At 40.4% G+C, this 20047-nt stretch overlaps 1 protein-coding gene across 1 annotated transcript; it reads left to right on the top strand.

Annotated features, from left to right (window-relative positions):
• Positions 1–409: 409 nt before the first annotated feature.
• LOC110722458 lies at positions 410–2845 on the top strand. The gene is made up of 2 exons (XM_021901730.1): positions 410–420; positions 2335–2845. Exons 1-2 carry the CDS (start codon positions 410–412, stop codon positions 2843–2845), a joined length of 522 nt encoding a protein of 173 aa, XP_021757422.1.
• The last annotated feature ends 17202 nt before the right edge of the window (positions 2846–20047 follow it).

Genomic DNA, 20047 nt, shown 5'->3' with positions numbered 1-20047 from the left:
TCATGATCCAATATTTAATTGTTTTTTTTGTTGGAACTTTACTTTCTAGATTTCATGTTGAACTAATTTTAGGATTTAATCATTTTTGAGTTGATTAAAGTCTTAAAAGCTCAAAACTTGTGATTGAAATTTAATTAATCTTCATATTGGAAGATGTAATTGATGGGCGTGAGAATGATCACACATTCCACACTCATTTAAACACATTTATAAGCAAACACCTCACAAACCAAGCACAATGATAAGTAAGAGTTCGGTCCACAAGGAACGGGGTATAAATGCTAAAGATCTTAACATTCAAGCTAATTCGAAGTCGTCTTTTGTTGAAAGGGGTGTTCGTCAGGTAGACGACAAACTATTATTATAAATCAAGTAATTAAAAGAACTAGGGAATGGGATCCACTCAACCATGGCAATTAGGTAAATTGGGAGTAAAAGAGACAAGAGATAGCAAGGACTATATGTAAGACCAACCTCATGCAATTAGGAAAACAACTCACACTCCTAAACTTAGATCCCTCATTAGTTTAGTAATAGGAGATACATAATCAAATTGCAATAAGTAATGACATACTTAATCTACATTTCCATGTCAAACTAAGCATAACATGCCATCAAGCTCCAAACTCAAGGGTAGCTACTCCTATCATGAAGAACTAACAAGCAATGTCATACAATCAATTTAATCACAAATCAAACATCAATACTTCTCCCTAGTCTACTTAATTTATAACGAGGGCTAACTTGGATAATCTCTAGTTAGAGAGCGAGACTTGAACGCATAATATCTTCCTTTTCACAAAAGTAAAAGTCAAACAAGCAACATTGCATCATGCATAATCATATATAGCACCTTCTAACCATTGGGGATTGGCTCATTAAGTAGGGGTCGCCAACACCAGGCTTCTATCCCAAAATCAATGATAATTATCCCACCCATATCGCCAACACCAGGCTTCTATCCCAAAATCAATGATAATTATCCCACCTTCTAACCATTGAGTGATTGATTCATACATCGTTTCTTAAGATTTGATACCTTTGGACACCCAAGCCTTGACCTTAGAATTGCATTATATGCTTTGACGGTTCCTTTTATGTGCTTACATGACTACATGAATATGTGCTTATATGCTTCTGATGAGTGACATTTATGTCACTCCTAGGGGTAGTGTTTAGGTTATTTCCGTATTTATTTTCTTCTATTTTTCCCTTTTATTCTCTTGTTTCTTTTAAATAAAGTTTCTATTTATTTCGTAATTTTTATATTTTTTAATTTAATTTCTTTAGTATTCTCTTTTTTTTTTAAAAAATAAAGTTTCTAGTTTATTTTGTAATTTTTATATGTTTTAGTTTAATTTCTTTAGTTAATTAGTTTTTAAGTTCATTTTCGTATTTAATTTGCTTTGAGTTTATTTTATTTCGTTCTTTTTCCTTGAAGTATTATATTTACTCTTGTTTATTTCAAGGTTGTTTTCTTATTTCATTTGATTTGATTTTATTGCATAGTTTTATTTAATTCTTAGTTTTAGTTTTATTTGTCCTAATTTTATTTTGTTTTTTATTTATTTTCATTTTATTATTTTATTTATCTGTCTCGGTTTTACCCTCGGTTTTGTTTGTGTATAGGTTAGAGGTATTAAGTAAGTTATGATTGGAGAATTTAGAATGGAGACATTGATTTGAGGATGGTGATCCAAGATGAATCAAAGAAGAAGGCCCAAGTAAATTAGATTTTAAAGGGTTAGGGGCCATACTAGATCACATTTAATTTTATTGCATTTTATTTATGTTTTTAAAATGTCTTCTTTAAGTTTATGAATGTTGCTTGTTTGTTAATGAGTTCACTTTAAATAACCAACATTATATAACTTAAGTCCCTAAAAGAATATTGAGCTAATTTCCTTTCCAATTCAACACCTATGAGGCCTTGTGAATTAAGTGGTGGGTTTGCCCAAGCAAAGCATCATTTTAAGTCATAGGATAGTACGGGTAACTTTATGAAGGGAATTACATGTTGTTTTGGTTATGCTCAACTAAGTTATCAAAAAGCAAAGTTTTGGACTTAGAGGCAATGAGATAAGTTTAAATCATAAGATGACACTTATCGACCAAGAATTATAATTGTTATAATTAGTATAGATGTTACTTACCTGGATCATTTAACTTGAGGGCAGGGCCCAAGTCTGCTTAAATTACTTGTGAAAGGATCTTGGAATCATTATTTTATATAGGGACACTTTTAAATAAAATAATGAGTAATAGCTTATAATTTTGAATTTTATCTATTTATTAAAACATAATATTAATTCTTGCATTTTTCTTAATATGTAGATACCATGTTCGTAACAATGATTCGTTTAATTTGCGTTCAATCCTTGAGAAGGATAAGTTGAACAACAACAACTTCCTCGATTGGGAAAGAAACTTGAGAATTGTTCTCAAAAGTGAAGGAATGGAGGATGTCCTTAATACCGAAATCCCAGTTCTGGCTGAAAATGCAACACAAGCTCAAAAAGCTAATGAGAAAAGTATTCGTGAAAGGTCTGTGCCAATTACTTGTCTCATGTTGGCAACGTTGGAAACAAGTCTTCAAAAGAGGTTTGAGACTATGGATGCTTATTCCATCATCCAAAACTTGAGATCTATGTTTCATGAATTTGCAAGTCAAGAGAGGTATATAGCAGAAAAAGAGTTACTTGATACCAAACTCTTGCCTGGGAAAAAGCTTCATGATCACATGTTCAAAATGATCGGTCTCTTTGAAAATTTAAGACGACTTGGAGTCAATTATGGCGAAGAGTTTTCTAATGATATTGTGCTTTGCTCTCTTCATGATGGATAAAAAGAATTTCTTCTTCACTACTACATGACTAGTGTGAAGAAGACCTTACATGAATTGCATGGGATGCTTAAAACAGCTGAACAGAACATTAGAGTTGTTGAACCAAAGAAGGATGTTCTTATGGTTAACAAAGGGAAAGGTTTTAAGAAGAAATGGGGTGGAAATAAGAAGGAGGTAGTTGGCAAAGGAAATGAGAAAAAAGTTTCCAAAACTAAGCCAGAACCCTCTTCAAAAGAAGCAAAAGGTTGCTGCTGAACACACGTGCTTCCACTGCAATGCGATTAGGCATTGGAAGCGCAACTGCCCTAAATACTTGGAAGATAAGAAGAATGGTTGTGTTACATCTTCTTCAGGTATTTATGTTATAGAAGTTAATTTAGCTAGTCTTTCATCTTGGGTATTAGATACCGGATGTGGTTCTCACATAATATTTGATGTGTAGGAACTAAAAAGAACTAGGCAATTGGCAAAAGGAGAGGTAGATCTGCGAGTTGGCCATGGAGCTAGGTTTGCTGCATTAGCTGTTGGATCTTATAGTCTATCTCTTCCTTCTGGCTTAATATTAGAACTAAATAATTGTTATTATGTTCCAGCAATAACCAAAAACATCATTTCAGTTTCATGTTTGGATTCTGAAGGTTTTTCATTTATAATAAAGAATAATAGTTGTTTAGTTTATTTAAATGAGATGTTTTATGCCACTGCAAAATTAATTAATGGTTTATACATACTGGATTTAGACAACCATGTCTATAACATAAACACTAAAAGGAAAAAATCAAATGATTTAAATCCCACATATCTCTGGCATTGTCGTCTAGGACATTAGTCCAAAATGTGTTATAAAGCCCCATACAGATGAACTTCTCCCATCATTTGATTATGAATTATTTGATGTATGCGAACCATGTTTGATTGGTAAGAAGATAAAATCACCTTTTACAGGAAAAGGAGAAAGAGCTGGTGAGCTATTAGGCCTAATACATACAGATGTATGTGGACCAATGAATACTAATGCTAGAGGTGGCTACAGTTACTTCATTACTTTTACCGACGATTTAAGTAGATATGGTTATGTTTAATTGATGAGGCAGAAGTCAGAATCGTTTGAAAAAGTTCAGACAATTTCAGAATGAGGTTGAAAATCAACTTGGCAAGAAAGTTAAGGCATTACGATCTGATCGTGGTGGTGAATACTTGAGTCAAGAGTTTGATAATCATCTTAAGGGTTGCAGAATAGTTTCCGAACTAACTCTTCCAGGCACACCACAATTGCATGGTGTATCTGAAAGGAGGAATCGTACTCTAGTAGATATGGTACGCTCCATAATGAGTTTTGCTGATCTTCCGATATCCTTCTGGGGATATGCTCTTGAAACTGCTGCTTTTATACTAAATAGATGTCCATCAAAAGCCGTGGAGAAGACACCATATGAGATGTGGACTGGGAAAGTCCCAAAGTTGTCTTTTCTTAAGATTTGGGGTTATGAAGCTTATGTAAAACGTTTACAGTCTGATAAGCTTGCACCTAAATCCGATAAATGTTTCTTTGTGGGTTCTCCAAAAGAAACAAGGGGCTACTATTTCTACAACCAAACAAAGAAAAAAAGTGTTTGTTGCTCGAAATGGTGTCTTTTTGGAAAAAGAATTTGTTTCCAAAAAGCCAAGTGGGAGAAATATAACTCTCGAAGAAATTCGAGATGAGCAACAAATGGACATGCTTCACACCATGTTAGAGACGGCCCGAAAAGACGAAAGTCAAGTTCAGGAGATGACGTATTCAACGCATGAAACTCCTACCGTCCCACTTGAATCTGATTCATGCAAACATTCACAAACAGTTGTAAATGATTCTTCTGTTGCTGTAGCTCCACGTAGGTCTGATAGGCCAAGAGTTCCGTCTAGGAAATACGTTGATTTCTTGATGACGGAGAGCTCAGAGATTTTACTCTTAGAATGCGAAGAGCTTACCACCTATAAGCAAGCTATGATGAGTCAAGACTCCGAAAAATGGAATGAAGCCATGAAATCCGAGATGGAATCCATGTCTGAAAATCAAGTTTGGAATTTAGTTGATTTGTCGAATGGGGTAACACCTATAGGATGCAAATGGGTTTTTAAGTTGAAAACAGACAAGGATGGGAACTTAATTGTTCATAAAGCAAGACTGGTTGCAAAAGGTTTCAAGAAGATTCATGGAATTGACTATGATGAAACTTTTTTGCCAGTAGGCATGCTTAAATCTGTCCGGATACTCCTAGCCATTACAGCTCATTATGATTATGAGATTTGGAAAATGGATGTGATAACCGCCTTTTTGAATGGTTATTTGCAAGAGGATGTGTACATGACACAACTAGAGGGTTTTGTCGATCCTGAAAATCCTAGTAAGGTATGCAAGCTTTGAAAATCCATTTATGGATTGAAGCAAGCATCTCGGAGTTGGAATCTTTGATTTAATGAGGCCATCAAACAATTTGGTTTTCTTAGAAATGAAGAAGAAGCCTCTATGTATAAGAAATTTAGTGGGAGCAGTGTAGTATTTTTGGTCTTGTATGTGGATGACATACTTCTCATTGGAAACGATGTTCCTATGCTACAATCTGTAAAGGTTTGGCTTGGAAAGTGTTTTTCTATGAAAGACCTAGGGGATGTAGAGTACATTTTAGGGATCAAAATCCATAGGGATAGGTCCATAAGGATGCTAGGTCTAAGCCAAGGTACTTATATTGATAAGGTCCTAAGCAGGTTTAGAATGGAAAACTCTAAGAGAGATTTTCTACCTATGCGACATGGCATCGTACTTAGTAAGACTCAGAGTCCGTCTAACTCTAATGAACTAAAACAGATGAGTTCGGTTCCTTATGCTTCGGCCATAGGATCCATCATGTATGCTATGGTCTGTACTCGCCCAGATGTCTCGTATGCTCTGAGCATGTGTAGCAGATTCCAATCAAATCCAAGCATGACGCACTGGAATGCTACTAAGAACATCCTAAAGTACTTAAGAAGGACTAGGGATGACTTTCTAGTATATGGAGGTGAAAATGAGTTAGTTGTTAAAGGTTATACTGATGTAAGCTTCTAAACCAACAGAGATGATTACCGCTCACAATCAGGGTACATCTTTTGTCTGAATGGAGGAGCAGTAAGCTGAAAGAGTTCCAAACAAAGCACAGTAGCAGACTCTACAACGGAATCAGAATATTTAGCAGCAGCTGAAGCAGCTAAAGAAGCTGTTTGGATAAAGAAGTTCTTGACGGAATTAGGCATTGTGCCTAGTGCTCTAGAGGGAATTGAGTTGTATTGTGATAACAATGGGGCTATTGCACAAGAAAAAGAACCAAGATGAAATGACAAGTCCAAACATGTAATGAGAAAATATCACCTCATTCGCGAGATTGTAGACAGGAAAGATGTCAGGATCTGCAAAGTACATACAGATGTGAACATTGCTGATTTATTGACTAAACCTCTATCACAGCCTAAACATGATAGCCATACAAGGGCTATGGGAATTAGGCACATTGGAGAATGGTTGTGATTATGTAATAGTTTTAAAATGGTTGTTTTTTACTATTATGCTTCTTGATATTATGTTTATGAAATAAATATTTCAAGTTCTATTATTTAATTATGGTTTAGTATTAAATAAAATGTCCAAAGTAATTTTCAATTTTCAATAGGTTCATTAAATGCGTGAATTGGTGAATGAAACCCTATTAAGTGAACAGAATTTGTAATTACTGCTTGTCCCTAGCTTGAGTCATTAAACTGGACATAAATGACTTGTTATAAGACTAGTTTATAAGTTAATTGATAGCGCAGGTTCATGGGCTATTGAAACAATAGGATGTTTAGTCAATTACATGGATATGTATTGAGAATACATATTGGATAGACCTACATGAATTTCTTAAAGTTGTTTCAAGATTTTCATTATTATATTTAGTGAATTCCTTAGACATGAGTATAACACTACTCTCATGTGATGATTAGTATATCTTTAACACTGTTAAACGCCGTGCCGTAAAAGGAGGTTATAAAGGCAGTCGTTAGGATTGCTAAAAATTAAGTGGGAGTTTTGGTTATACAAGATTGGATAAGTCCTCCTATATGATTAGGATTGGTGTTCTTAGGCCTCTTGAAGAGTGAAAAGCTGGAAATGCATGGCCGTGCTCAAATGGATTAAGTGGTTAATCATTTGTCTTGACAGTTTAAACCCGGAGTTAAAGAAACAATTTGATTATTAGTATGGATATACATAGAGATGTTCTCATACTATCAAATTAGACATTAAGCGACTTAAGGTATTTTAACATTGCACACTTTCCTTCGGACAAGTGGGAGATTGAAGGAGTTGTGTCCTCAGTCGTTTGTGCAATTACTAAATATATAAATTAGGATTAATTATGGAGATAAATAATTTAGTCATTTTAGGTGGTCATAGCGTTTTGCTAGAAACCAACTATGATATGTGGGTTTATTATGAAGCCCATTACTAATTTGACTGAATCCTAGGAGGTCACACAATAAAGTATTGGTTTGGACAAAAATCTATTAAGGCCCAATAGTGGCCCTTAATGGCAGATTATTTGTGATTAGGGTTTTACTTTTATATGTGGTTGACCTATAAAAGTAAGTTAGACAACCCTAATTGAAACACTGTTATTTTCTGCCTCCTCCCATCAAAAGTAAGAAGAGTGTTACATTCATTCCTCTTTCGTACTAGCATACGTAGGGATCCAATCCGTGCTTGTGGACTGATTAGAGGAGCAACCCTTGGGGCTCAAGATCTCCGCGGTAGAAAGAAAACGAGGAATTCACGCATCAAAGGTTGTAATTCCTAACCTTATTATTGATACTTATTATTATATACATATGATCCCGTTTAGATGTTAAGAATATGATTCTTGAAATTCCGCTAAGCACATCTAAATTCCTTACAGCCAAAAGATTTAGAAACATTGGAAGTTCTCTAATTTGAAGAGGTTCGGTCGATAACACCCATGGTTCGACTGAACCAACCTATAGTTCGGTCAGACCAACCCTCGGTTCGACCGAACCATTTCACGAGCTTCGCTAGTGGTTGTTAATGAATATCGAATGGTGGTGATTTGTTGACGCCGATTCTTGATGATAATGAGCGATGTGGATTAAAGGATGATGATTACCGATGATGTTTGATGGTGAGCGGAACAGGGGATTATTTCCGTTATTGGAAGCAGCTTAATTCAAAAAGAAGAAGAAGAAGTAGTGGTCTGACAGTATGGGGTGATTTATTTTTAATTTTGTTTTCCTTTTCTTATTTCTTATCTCTTTTATTTTCTTTTATTTTCTCCTTATTTCTCTTTTTCTTTTCTTTTATTCTATTTTTCCTAGTAAAATATAATGTACCCATTTTGGGGTAATGAAAAAGAGCTTAGTTTTATTCTCTCTTAAATAATTAATTAGTTTTAGCTCTCTCTATAGTTTTTAGGGTTTAGCTTAGGAGTAGTTTTTAGAGAGAGAAAGTGAGGAAAATCAAAAGAAATTGTGGATTTTTGATTATCAACTAGTGACAAGATGATTTGAAGATTTCCATACATCAATCAATGAGCTTTTCTCACTCTCTCTTCTCTCATTTTATTGTTTATTGATTTTGTTTATTGTTTTTTATTATTGTCTTTAGTATTGCTTGTTAATCATGTTGATACTTGTTAATTTGTTGATTAATCTTGTAATTAGCATGATTAGTGAGTAGTTCCCCTACTAAGGGGATGGTTGTGGTGTAGTTGGATCTTGAGCATGTTTTAGGATTTGAAATTGATGTGTTTGTGATGAAAATGCTTTGTTTTCCATGTCTTACCAATTATTTCATTTGAGAGGCCTATCAATTGTTGTAGTTGGGTGGATTGAACTAGATTATGTTGATAGCATGATCTAGGAATATCCATTGAATGATTTGCTTTATTTGTACCTCGATTCGTGTGGCTTATATCGATAGTGTAAGTCGTGCTTGAGCTGAGAAATCAATTAACCTCGATTGGTGGTTAGATTGTGCTTTAAATCATTGACATGAGCTGCTTAGTTCGCATTTCGATTTAATTTCATGCCTTGTTTATGCTTGAGTGAATACTATACCTAAACCATTTCCCTTAGTGTTTTATTTCTTGTTTTAGTGTCTTTAGACTTTAGATTACTTTCCCCTATCCCGGACTAGCTTAGTTGATAACATTTGGTGGTGTTTAATCGTTCTCTGTGGTTCGACCCCTATGCTTACCTTATACTCGTATTAGGTTTATTTAGGTTTTATAAACTGTATTTGATTTAGGGATATTCGGTTGACGACGCATTTATTCTCTTATCAGCTTCGTGTCTAATCTAAATAATTCCAACTTCTTACCTAAAGATATTAAAAATTCAATAAAATGTGGTTCGACAAAAAAAAAAAAAGAGACATTATGATTAAAAAAAAAATTCATTTCGATTAAAAAAAAAAAAAATTCTGCATTTCGATTTATAATAATTAAAAAAAAAAAATCAAAATGTCGAACCTGCCAGGTGGCGCGCGCAACTATCAAAGTTGCGCACCCCCTCCAAGCGCAAGTCCAAAAGTTGCGCGCGGCTCTTTCGCGCAACTCTACGTCTTACGCGCGCCCACTGATCAACGTTAAATTTGATTCGTTATGAGCAATGTTGTACAGAGAAAACGATATTACCGCTTCAAGGTTAATCGTTAAGTAGATGCTAATAATATCTCTTTGGCTAACAATGTTGTCTAACTTAGTTGTTTTTTTTTTTCATTGTTCTTCTTTCCTTTTTTTTTTTAAAAAAAAAATTCAAAAAAATTTATTTTAATTGTTCTTTTCTAAAATGTCTTTTATCGTTCTTTTATGCGTTTTCGCAAAAAAAAAAAAAAAAAAAAAAAAAAAAAAAAAAAAAAAAAAAAAAAAACGCATGTGGCAGGCACTACTCTTGAAGTTGCACTCTCCACCTTAGCGCAAGACGGAAAATTACGCGCGATACTATTTTCGATTATGATGATTCGTTTACTTACTTTTTAATCAAACTAATGACATTACTTCTTATATGGTTCGTGATAGAATGTCTAAGCACGTCGTAAAATGCTTAATTAAAACCTTATCAACAAAATTTATAAACACTCGACCAATCCTAAACCAAGTATAGGGTAAGTCAAGGGTCAAACCACGAGGAATGGGAGAAAGGTTACTATAGCCTAAGGTCAAGCTATTTCGAAGAAAAAGAAAGATGTTGAATATGACTAACTATGGTCTCAAACAACTAGACTAAAGAGGGAATTCAATATCAAAAGAACTAGGTGATTAGGGGATTTAACCCCGCCACGTGGTCCAATGAAATCCTGCCACGTGTCATCCACGTGGACCAACCAGAGTCCGCCACTTGTCACCTCGTGAGAGGTCCAAAGTGGACCAATCAGCCACGACACATGGCAGACAGATTGCCAACTAGGAAAGTGGCCTTTAACGGCCCAAATACCTAGGCAAGCCCAGTAAGTCCTAGGTTTCTGAAACCTAGTACTGGGCATGCATTACGAGACCCTATAAAAAGGAGATGTTCCCCTTGAGGAACATCATTCAGAAATTATCAAACACGTGCGTACATTAATTGTTGAGCATTAACTCCCGCTTTAATTGCACTACTTGAGAGCAAAGGCTCGGATTTCGAGGCTATCTCAGATAGCCTGATGATCGCTTCTCTCCTAAGAGGAGCCTGATCCCCTTCACATTCCGCACTCTTTACTCCTCAAACACGTTCTAACTTGATCGTCGGAGGTGTAACTCCCACCCAAAGGAGTCTCCGTTGTTTTGCAGGTACCGACGTCCAAAGGCTAGTCTTAGTGTTGTAACTCTCCCGTAGGACATCCAAAAAACCCCGAAATATTTGGCGCCGTCTGTGCAGAGAGTACTTCTGAGATGGCTTCACAAGAACCTGTAACGCCTCTTAATGAGAAACGGCTTATGGCCGACGTCCAGGTCTATACGGACTAGGATACAGATGACGACTATAAGGTCGACACATACACGGCCTCTGATGGGTCCCTATGGACTTGGCGCATCCGTCCCATTGAAAGGGGGGAACGAAAGGACGAACAGGAGGGCCCTAGTGAACCAGTCTCCCAGTCGACTGGTCAACCTTAGGTGGCCGAAGGTTCCATCCCTATCACTAGAAACGAGCTCATGACTCTCATGACAAGTTTCAAAGAGGAGATTAAGGACCCGATTGACAAACGGACGGTTGTTTCCACCAAGGACCAGTCGGCCAAGAAACCCTCTTATTTTGGGAGGAATAAGTCGGTCAAAGACCGAGAGGCCACTCCTTAACCTAAACCTAGGGAGGGGCAGAGGCCCTTGTTAAATTTGGCTAGACTTCAGCTCCCTGACCAAGGGAAGAGGAAGGCCATCCGGCATGTACAGCCGGATGGTTCAAAGAAAACTTATTCTGATGCTCGGATGTTAATCCAGCAGAAGAAGAACATGCAAATGTCAAAGTCGGCTTCAACGTCGAACTTACAAGACAGCTTTCAGAATACCTCAATGAGGTATTCACAATCAAATCGAGAGAACCAGACATGCGGCATGTCCGCTTACTCTAGTCCTCAAATGCTCCATGCTGCCCCGTATGCGCCTCAACAGCCATACATGCAGTATGGACAACATTACATACAACCGACCCTCTTTTGGGGGCAGGCAGCACATAATGTCCAACCCTTGGACTGGCAGCTCCGACTGCTAAGAGTGGGGGAACGGTCCTCTGCGTTTTCCAAGGAAATAATTGAGGCTGCCCAACCGGCCAAGGTGAAAAACGTGTTGGTAGGTACTATGATGGTACCAACAATCCAGAAGATCACCTAATGGCATACACATACCTCATGTATCTTCAAGGGTTAGATGATGCCACATGGTGTAGATTCTTCCCGGCCACATTGAAGGGCATTGCCCAACAATGGTTCGGTAACCTGCCAGCCGGATGCATAAATAACTTTAAGACGCTTGCAAACTTGTTTCTGTCCAACTTCTCAATGAACATCCATGCGAAGAAACAAGTCTTGACTTGGGAGCTATACCGCAGGGAGAGAAAGAAGAGCTACGGTCATACGTTAGGCGGTTCAATCTAATGAGAATTCAGATTCATGGACTGTCTGATGAGGTGGCCTATACAGACTTTTTCAAAGGTTTCAAGGATGGGTCGGCCTTTAAGTTCGACCTTGTCAGAAAGAGGGTTGCTACCCTCCAAGAAACACTGATGGAGGCGGACGCCTATATACAAGCGACTGAGCTCTGCCATGTTAGTAAACAATCGGACCCAAAGAAGTCCGACAAAAAAAAGAGTCGGTCATCACAGCCAGCTAAGAAAGAAGAAAATAAAAGAAAAGAAAAGAAGTCTGGGTGGCTGATACCTCTGAACAGTCGTCCAAGAAGAAAAAGAAAGAATCTGAACCATACACCTCCAAGTATGAGTTTAACAAGGATTGTCACTCCATCCTCATGGAGATCAAAGACCGGGTGACCATTGAGAAGCCGGCTTCTAAGAAAGGTTCCGCCAAAAATCGGAACAAAAATAAGTACTGTCATTTTCATGAGGATGTTGGCCATGACACCAATGATAGCTATAGTCTCAAGCGGCTGTTAGACCGTCTGGCTGACAAAGGGGTGCTCAAGTCCTACATTATGAGGTCCAAGGTTACCCTGCAACCCAACCTTGGGCAGATGTCCTAGAAAAAGTCTCAACCTGTTAATAATTCTGATATTGACGAAGAACAGATTTATACAATAGCAGGTGGCTACGCTGAAGGCGGCCCTACATTCGGGGAAACAAAGATTACATCAAGCGGCTAGATGTCAGCTCAGTTGATGAGGGGCAGGCGTCTAAGGAGACTTTCCCTGAAGTTTTAATCTCTGAGGGAGACAGGGGTAATGTCTGAAGGCCGCATGGTGACCTCATTGTCATCGAATGCAAAGTGGCCAACCAAAAGGTGGGACGAATCCTCATTGACACCGGTAGTTCCTCTGATCTCATCAGCCACAAGTGCTTGACCAAGCTCAAGTACAAGCCAGAGAGCATGCACAAGGTCTCTCATCCCTTAGTGGGATTGGGGGGCGGAGTGGTACATCCGGTAGGTCGAATAGACTTAACCATTCGCTTGAGAGAAAAGGGAGAGGGACGCCACTTGGTGGTCCGGTTCTTAGTTGTTGAAGAGCTGACTGCCTATAACATGATTTTAGGTCGTCTGACCCTAAATGAGTCCAAAGCTTTTATCATCCTTTCTCTTATGCTTCTCAAGTTTGAAAGGGATGATGGAACAGTCGGCTCCCTAAAGGGAGACCAAAAGACGGCTAGGGAGTGCTATCTCTCTGATGTTAAACCCACTGTGGTCGCATCCGACCCCAGGGGAGAAACTATAGACCTTAGCAAGATCAAGGAAGAGCGCCTGCTCTCATAGCAAGCGGCGAAAAGAGAAAGGCCAACCAGGTGGTGGCCGTGAAAAAAGAAAAGCAACAGCAATCACTGGTCGGAGAACGGCCGGATGAACTCCGTCCCCAACCAGCTAAAGAGCACATTAATATTGTTCTAGATGACACTCGTCCAGAACGTATTATTAAGGTGGGGGCGGCTGCTTTTTCTAAATTGGTTGCAGACCTGCACAACCTTTTGAAAGAGTTCAAATATATCTTTGTTTGAAGTGGACGAGATGCCAAGCATCAACCCGGATCTAACTGTCCACAAACTTGCTGTGGATCCCAAAAAGGAGCCGGTTAGGCAAAAGACGAGGAACCAAGGTGAAGAAAGAAGCCAGGCGGCAGCCGCCGAGGTAAAGAAACTGTTAGATGCTTGGTTCATTCGGCAGTGTTTCTTCCCTGATTGGGTTGCCAATGTTGTGCTTGTGAAAAATCCGAATGGTACCTGGGGCATGTGTGTAGATTACACGGACTTGAACAAGGCGTGTCCGAAGGATATCTATCCCCTTCCAAAGATCGACAATCTGGTCGACTCTACAGCCGGCCATGCCTTGATGAGTTTTATGGATGCCTATTCAGGCTTTCATCAGATACCCTTGTGGAAGAAAGATCAAGAGAAGACGGTATTCGTCACTGATCAGGGGTTATTCTGTTATACTGTGATGGCATTTGGTTTGAAGAATGCGCTAGCTACCTTCCAAAGATTGATTAATATAGTCTTCATTAATCAAATTAGAAGGAATCTGGAGGCGTATATTGATGATATGATAGTCAAATCCAAACTACAGGCGGATCATCTTGCAGACATCCGAGAATCATTCGCCATACTCAGGTGGCACCAGGTCATGCTTAATCCCAAGAAGTGTGTTTTTGGAATTGAGTCTGGGAAGTTCCTCGGATTTCTGATAGATCAAAGGGGGATAGAGGCCAACCCGGAAAAAATATAGGCGATCATAGACATGCATTCACCCCGCACCATTAAAGAAGTTCAAAAATTAACATGTTGTCTGGCGGCATTGGGGAGATTCCTCAGTCGGTTAGGCGACAAGTGCCTCTACTTCTTCCAAGAAATCAAGAAAAAGAATATGTTTGAATGGGGGGCGGATGTAGAAGCGACCTTCCAAAAATTGAAGGAACACTTGCACTCTTTGCCAAGGCTGGTCAGTCCTTTGCCAAAAGAAGTGTTGTACATGTATCTAGCCATCTCTGACCATGCCCTTAGTGCTGTTCTCCTTGCTGAAAGAGGCAGCACCCAGCTCCCGGTCTACTTCATCAGTCATGTTCTACGGAATGTAGAGCTGAGGTACCCCGTGGTTGAAAAATTTGGACTTGCCCTCTTTATGGCAATCAAGAAGTTCAAACCTTACTTCCTGGTGCACCCGGTGGTGGCTTACATAGACCAACCAATCAAGCGGCCAATGACAACCATGGAATCGTCCTGTCGAATGATCAAATGGGAGATTGAAATTCAAAGCCTTGAAATTTCTTTTGAGAAAAGAAAGGCAGTGAAGGGACAGGCGTTTGCCGACTTCATTGTCGAAATGACTAGGCCAGCTGATCCTAAAAACCTTGACCAGGTTTGGAAGGTATATGTGGACGGGAGCTCTACCCTGAACGGTTGTGGTGCAGGCGTCATATGTCAGAAAAGTATGAGTATGCACTACGTTTCAAGTTCCAAGCCTCAAATAATGAGGCAGAATGTGAAGCCCTACTAGCCGGCATCCGCATGTGTAAGGCGGTTGGGGCAAGGAAAGTGGACACCTATTTTGATTCACAATTGATGTTGGCCAATACCATGGTGACTATGAAGCCACACATTTGGCTGTGATCAAGTACTTACAAGCGGTTAAGAAAGAGGCTGGTACCCTTGATGAATTTCATCTAAGTCAGGTGCCTAGGTCCGAGAACAATCAGGCGGATGCTCTATCCAAACTTGCATCATCCGCTTCTTGTGATACACCTAGGTCTGTCTTTTGGGAAGTTATGGAAAAAAGAAGTATTGAAGATCCCATTGGAATACTAGACTGAGGCTCAACCTGGATGGACAACATCCGGGCTTACTTAACAGATAGAACCTTGCTGGATACCTACCCAGAGATGGTCGCAATAAAAAAGCATCTGGCAAATTTTGAAATCCACAATGGAGAGCTTTTCAAGAAAGGCTATCTCCAACCTTTTTTGAATTGTGTTACCCTATAGAGGGGACGAGAGGTGTTAGAAGACTTGCATTTGGGCTTCTGCGCCTCCCACATAGGCGGCAGGACCCTAGCAAAGAGAGCTAGGCGGCAAGGTTACTTTTGGCCTACCTTAGAAGCAGACACCATGGAGATGGTGAAAAAATGTGTCAAGTGTCAAAGGTTTGGCAAGCTTATACACCGTCCGGCCACTGATTTGACAGCCATTCATAGCCCAGTACCATTCGCCAAATGGGGCATGGACATTCTGGGTCCATATACGCCTGTTACAGGCGAGCGAAGGTATATTTTGGTTGCTGTCGACTACTTCACCAAATGGGTAGAGGCGGAGGCAGTCAAAGGCATTAAAATAAAATATGTTATCTCCTTCATTTGGAGAAATGTCATCACCCGGTATGGGGTACCCATGTCTATGGTCTTTAACAATGGTCCTCCATTTGAGACGCCTGCTCTCAAGAACTGGTTGGGAGACCAAGGGATCTCTCACTATTTTGCATCAGTCGGCCGCCCCCAAGCAAACAGCCAAGTTGAAGCCTTCAACAAGTTAATCTCTGATGGCATCAAAAAGAAAATTGAAAGTGCTGGCGGCCTATGGGCTGACGAGCTACCGCATGTTCTGTGGGCCATCCGGACGACTGAAAAAGGGGCGACTGGTGAAACTCCATTTCTCATGGTTTATGGGGCAGAAGCTGTTTTGCCTATTAAGCACTATGAGCCGACTCTTCGAGTTATGTTATATGATGAGGAGGCTAATTGGGAGGCCATGCGGCTAGCACTAAACACCCTTCCAGAACGCAGGGGCAATGCTGCCCCGCGCCATGAGATCTACCGTCTGAGAATGACAAGAGCCTACAATAATAGAGTGCACAAGTGGCCCCTGAAAGTGGGGGATTTTGTGTTGTGAAAAATGGAGGCAACCGGTAGGGCCAATGAGCAAGGAAAGCTGACTCCCAATTGGGAAGGCCCCTACCGGATCTATGAAGAAGTAAAAGGCGGCACCTACCGCCTGGAAACACCAGACGGAAGGTAGCTAGCCAGAACATGGAATGTAGACAATTTAAAAAAGTACTACTTCTGAGACTTGTAAATATTTTGTAAATAAATGCACATCAATAAAAAGTTAATACTTGTTTCAATACTTTGTATTTGTACGCATTCTCCCAAGGGAGGGACGCCTGCCTAATAAGAAGACGACCTTCTTATTACTTTCCTACTACTCTAACATGCGTAGAAAATAAGCTAAGTCTAGCAAACTTAGCAGCTATGTGTTGTTCCACTCAGAACAAATGAGGCCTATGGTCGGATGATCTAAGTCACGCCCATGCCTTGACGATCAAAATATGGCCTATGGCTGGATATCCTTAATTTATAAAACATTGCGCCTGTCCCTGATATGTGCAGGTGTCCGGCGACATCCATTTGGGTGAATTCGTCGCAGAGAGCATCTCCCATTTGGGTGGCACATTGCTTTGTGAACTGATCAAATGAGACAAAGATAACAAAGACTACCGACTGCTCTAAAAACATGCGGTAGTCTATAATATATAAGTCGGATGCCGACTTGTTCGTAACCCAACAAGTGGTTGCTACTTTGATTAAACATCCCTTAGGCTCCTGTTTATGTACTGGTACCAAACAAACGAACAATTTACAATCAATAAAGTAAACTAGGTACAAAACTTAGTGAATAAGCATGGTTCGTCTAAAGAACTATAATAAGGGCGAGAGCCAGATCATGCTGAGTGTATGACCGTCTGGTTTGGGGCAATCACCATAGTGATTGATTGACCTAGAAATAAGCCATACTCTTTAAAGTATCAAAGATTTCCAAGTCAATCCATCAACCTTTAAAAACCCGGCGCACAGTCGCCTAGGGGCAAAAACAGTCGGTATACTAAAAACAGTCGGCATATGGAAAGTATTCAAAGCATTCATACAAAAAGTCAAGCTATACTAGGCAAAATTTGTGAAAAAGTGCAAATTGGAAATTTGACAAAACTGTCGGATGATTCATATAAACAGTCGGCTAGAAGACCGACAAAATGAGTTGAAATTGTCAATGAACTCGACCCCTTGGTCGGGTAATGATACAAAAAAAGCGGCTCGAAGGCCGAAGAAAAGTCGATATAAAAAAAGGAAAGCCTAGCAGCAGGAGGGGGTTGTTCAGCATCAGCAGCTGCATCCTTTTGGTCCCCAGTCGACCGCTGTTCTTTTTCATTATCCTACCCCTCCTTCTCCTTTTCCTGGTCCGACTCCCCTGAAGTAGAATCAGACAACTCCGCCTCCTCCTCTTCCCCACCCTCTTGGGCTTGGTTCAGGATTTGATCATTGTATTCCTTGAAGGAGACGGCATACTGATTCTCCCAGTTCTCGTAGCTGGTCTCTGGGAAGAGAGCCCCCCATGTAATCTTCATGATGGCACTGCAGTCGTCCATCATGTCCTTGACTAGGGCCTCCTTTACTTCATCAGCCCTTGAGAGGTATTTTTTTAGCAAGTTAGGTTTGTTGGTTTTGCAGGCGGAGTTTGAGCTTGTCTACCCTAGTGCAGAGGCCGGGTGCTTCTTTGTCCGCCTCCTTATGAGGCTCGAGCTCAGCCTTGAGGTCTTTAACGAACGACTCTAGCTCCGAGATCCTCTTCTTGGCCGCCTCTAAATCCATTTTGACCTGCAAGTTGGCAGCCGCCTGATAATACAGTATGTCAGTAGTCAGAAGTTCATTTTGAGCAATCTGGAACATAGTTTTGTCAGAAACAGAGGCGGCCCAAGCCTTCGCAGCCTTTACCTCTTTAGTCTTCTCATTTATGGGCCTGCAAAGACCGTGTACTCGCAGCATAGACTGCACTCGGCCAATAAACAAACGTCAATAACAGGCGTCTCACAAGTTATATGAACAAGAAATAGAAATTTTTTACAAGTATACCTCAGCAAGAAGAGCGAGGATGAAATCCAGGTTGAGGGTGCCGACTCCTCTGGCCGTCTCCCTGTCCTCAAGGGAGACGGCTTTCAGCATGGACTTGGCCAGCTGTACAAGATCCGGCCTTTGAGAGACATCTGCACAATCAATACCCTGTATGTACTTGGTGTAAATTCGGCTAATAGAGCGACTGCTCTCAGAGGTGCTAGACGACTGCTGATTGAATTTGACCCTCAAAGGGTAATGGAAAGGAAACAAGTCTTTGATACCTTCAGCAGCCGCCTTCTTCTCCTTCTCCTTCTCAGGCCGACTTCTCTCAAGGACGGCTGGGGATTTTGGAGGTGGGTTCATCCCTGGCCTTGAGGCCACGTGCTTCTTAGCCCTCCTAGGAGTCGTCACATCACCAACCGCCTGTTTCGTAATTTTAGGATCCGCCTGAAAGGAGGAGGAAGGCTTTGCTAAGTTGCCCTACAACAATAACCACAATAAGTAAGAAGCAGGCGACAGAAAAGCTAAATGAAACTTGTCCAAAGTTGAAAGAAGTTCACCTTGGGCGCCTGCAAAGCAAGCGACTCTTTAGTTGACCGCTTGCCCAGGATGGCCGAGCGGTACTAGGTAGCAGCTTCCTTCGATGCCGAGAGCTTTTCCATGGCTTTATCTGCAAAAGATGAATCAAAGAGTTAGTTTGACACAAAATCAACCAGGTCATACAAAACACTTGAACATGCGGTCAACTACCTCTCGGCATCTCTTCACTAAGGCCACAGGCGGCCAAATATGTCCCATCGTATAGCCAGTTATACTTGGGAATGTAATTTTGAGGAATGAACTCCCTCACCCCAGTCTCGAGGTTCGCTTGTATATCCACTTTGAAGAGGCCTTTGTCAAGGATCTCTTCTCTAGCTCTATGAGTAATAGGCGGCAGCTCAGATCCGCTTGTTAGAAAAGGTGGGTTCCTGTTCCACCTGTTCAACTTTTTATTCCTGACTGTGTCAGGGCTGGAGACAATGTAGAAAGTGTTCCTCCAATCTTTCCACTTGTTCTCCCTTCCCACAGTCATCATATAGCCCTTATGGCTAAACAACTAGTACCAGCCGGTCCCGCTTGTTTTTAGGGTCCGGCTGAGGTAATACATGTGGGCGAATGCTTCAAAGCTGGGGTCTACGTGATGCATTTCATAGCCGGCAACATAGCCTAATATGTTAAACCAAGAGTTTGGGGCCAGTTGCCAAACACCCAGCTGGTACTCGTCCAGGATTCGCTCCACAGCCGGATGTAGAGGAAATATTAGGCCTGCATTAATAGCCGCCTCTAGGGGTGTCCACCTGTCCAAAACCGGGTCGGACCTGGACCGGACCTGTTTGGACCGGGGACCTGAATTGGGTAATTATGAGGACCGGGGACCGGACCTGAATTAACAGGTCCGGTTCCGGGCCAGGCCTGAAAAATCAGGTCTGGTCCAGGTTTAGACCTGAATGGACCTGTTTTGTGTTTTTTTTCGTTTTTTTTTTTAATAAAAAACCTATTGGACCTGCATATGGACCTGTTTTGTGATTTTTAGACCTGTTGCATAATTTAATAATTACATACAAACCAAAATTATCAATCACAAA

The sequence above is a fragment of the Chenopodium quinoa genome, unplaced genomic scaffold, assembly GCF_001683475.1.
Source record: "Chenopodium quinoa cultivar QQ74 unplaced genomic scaffold, ASM168347v1, whole genome shotgun sequence".
Classification (NCBI taxonomy): Eukaryota; Viridiplantae; Streptophyta; class Magnoliopsida; order Caryophyllales; family Amaranthaceae; genus Chenopodium; species Chenopodium quinoa.
This window is presented reverse-complemented; position numbering and strand designations above follow the sequence as displayed.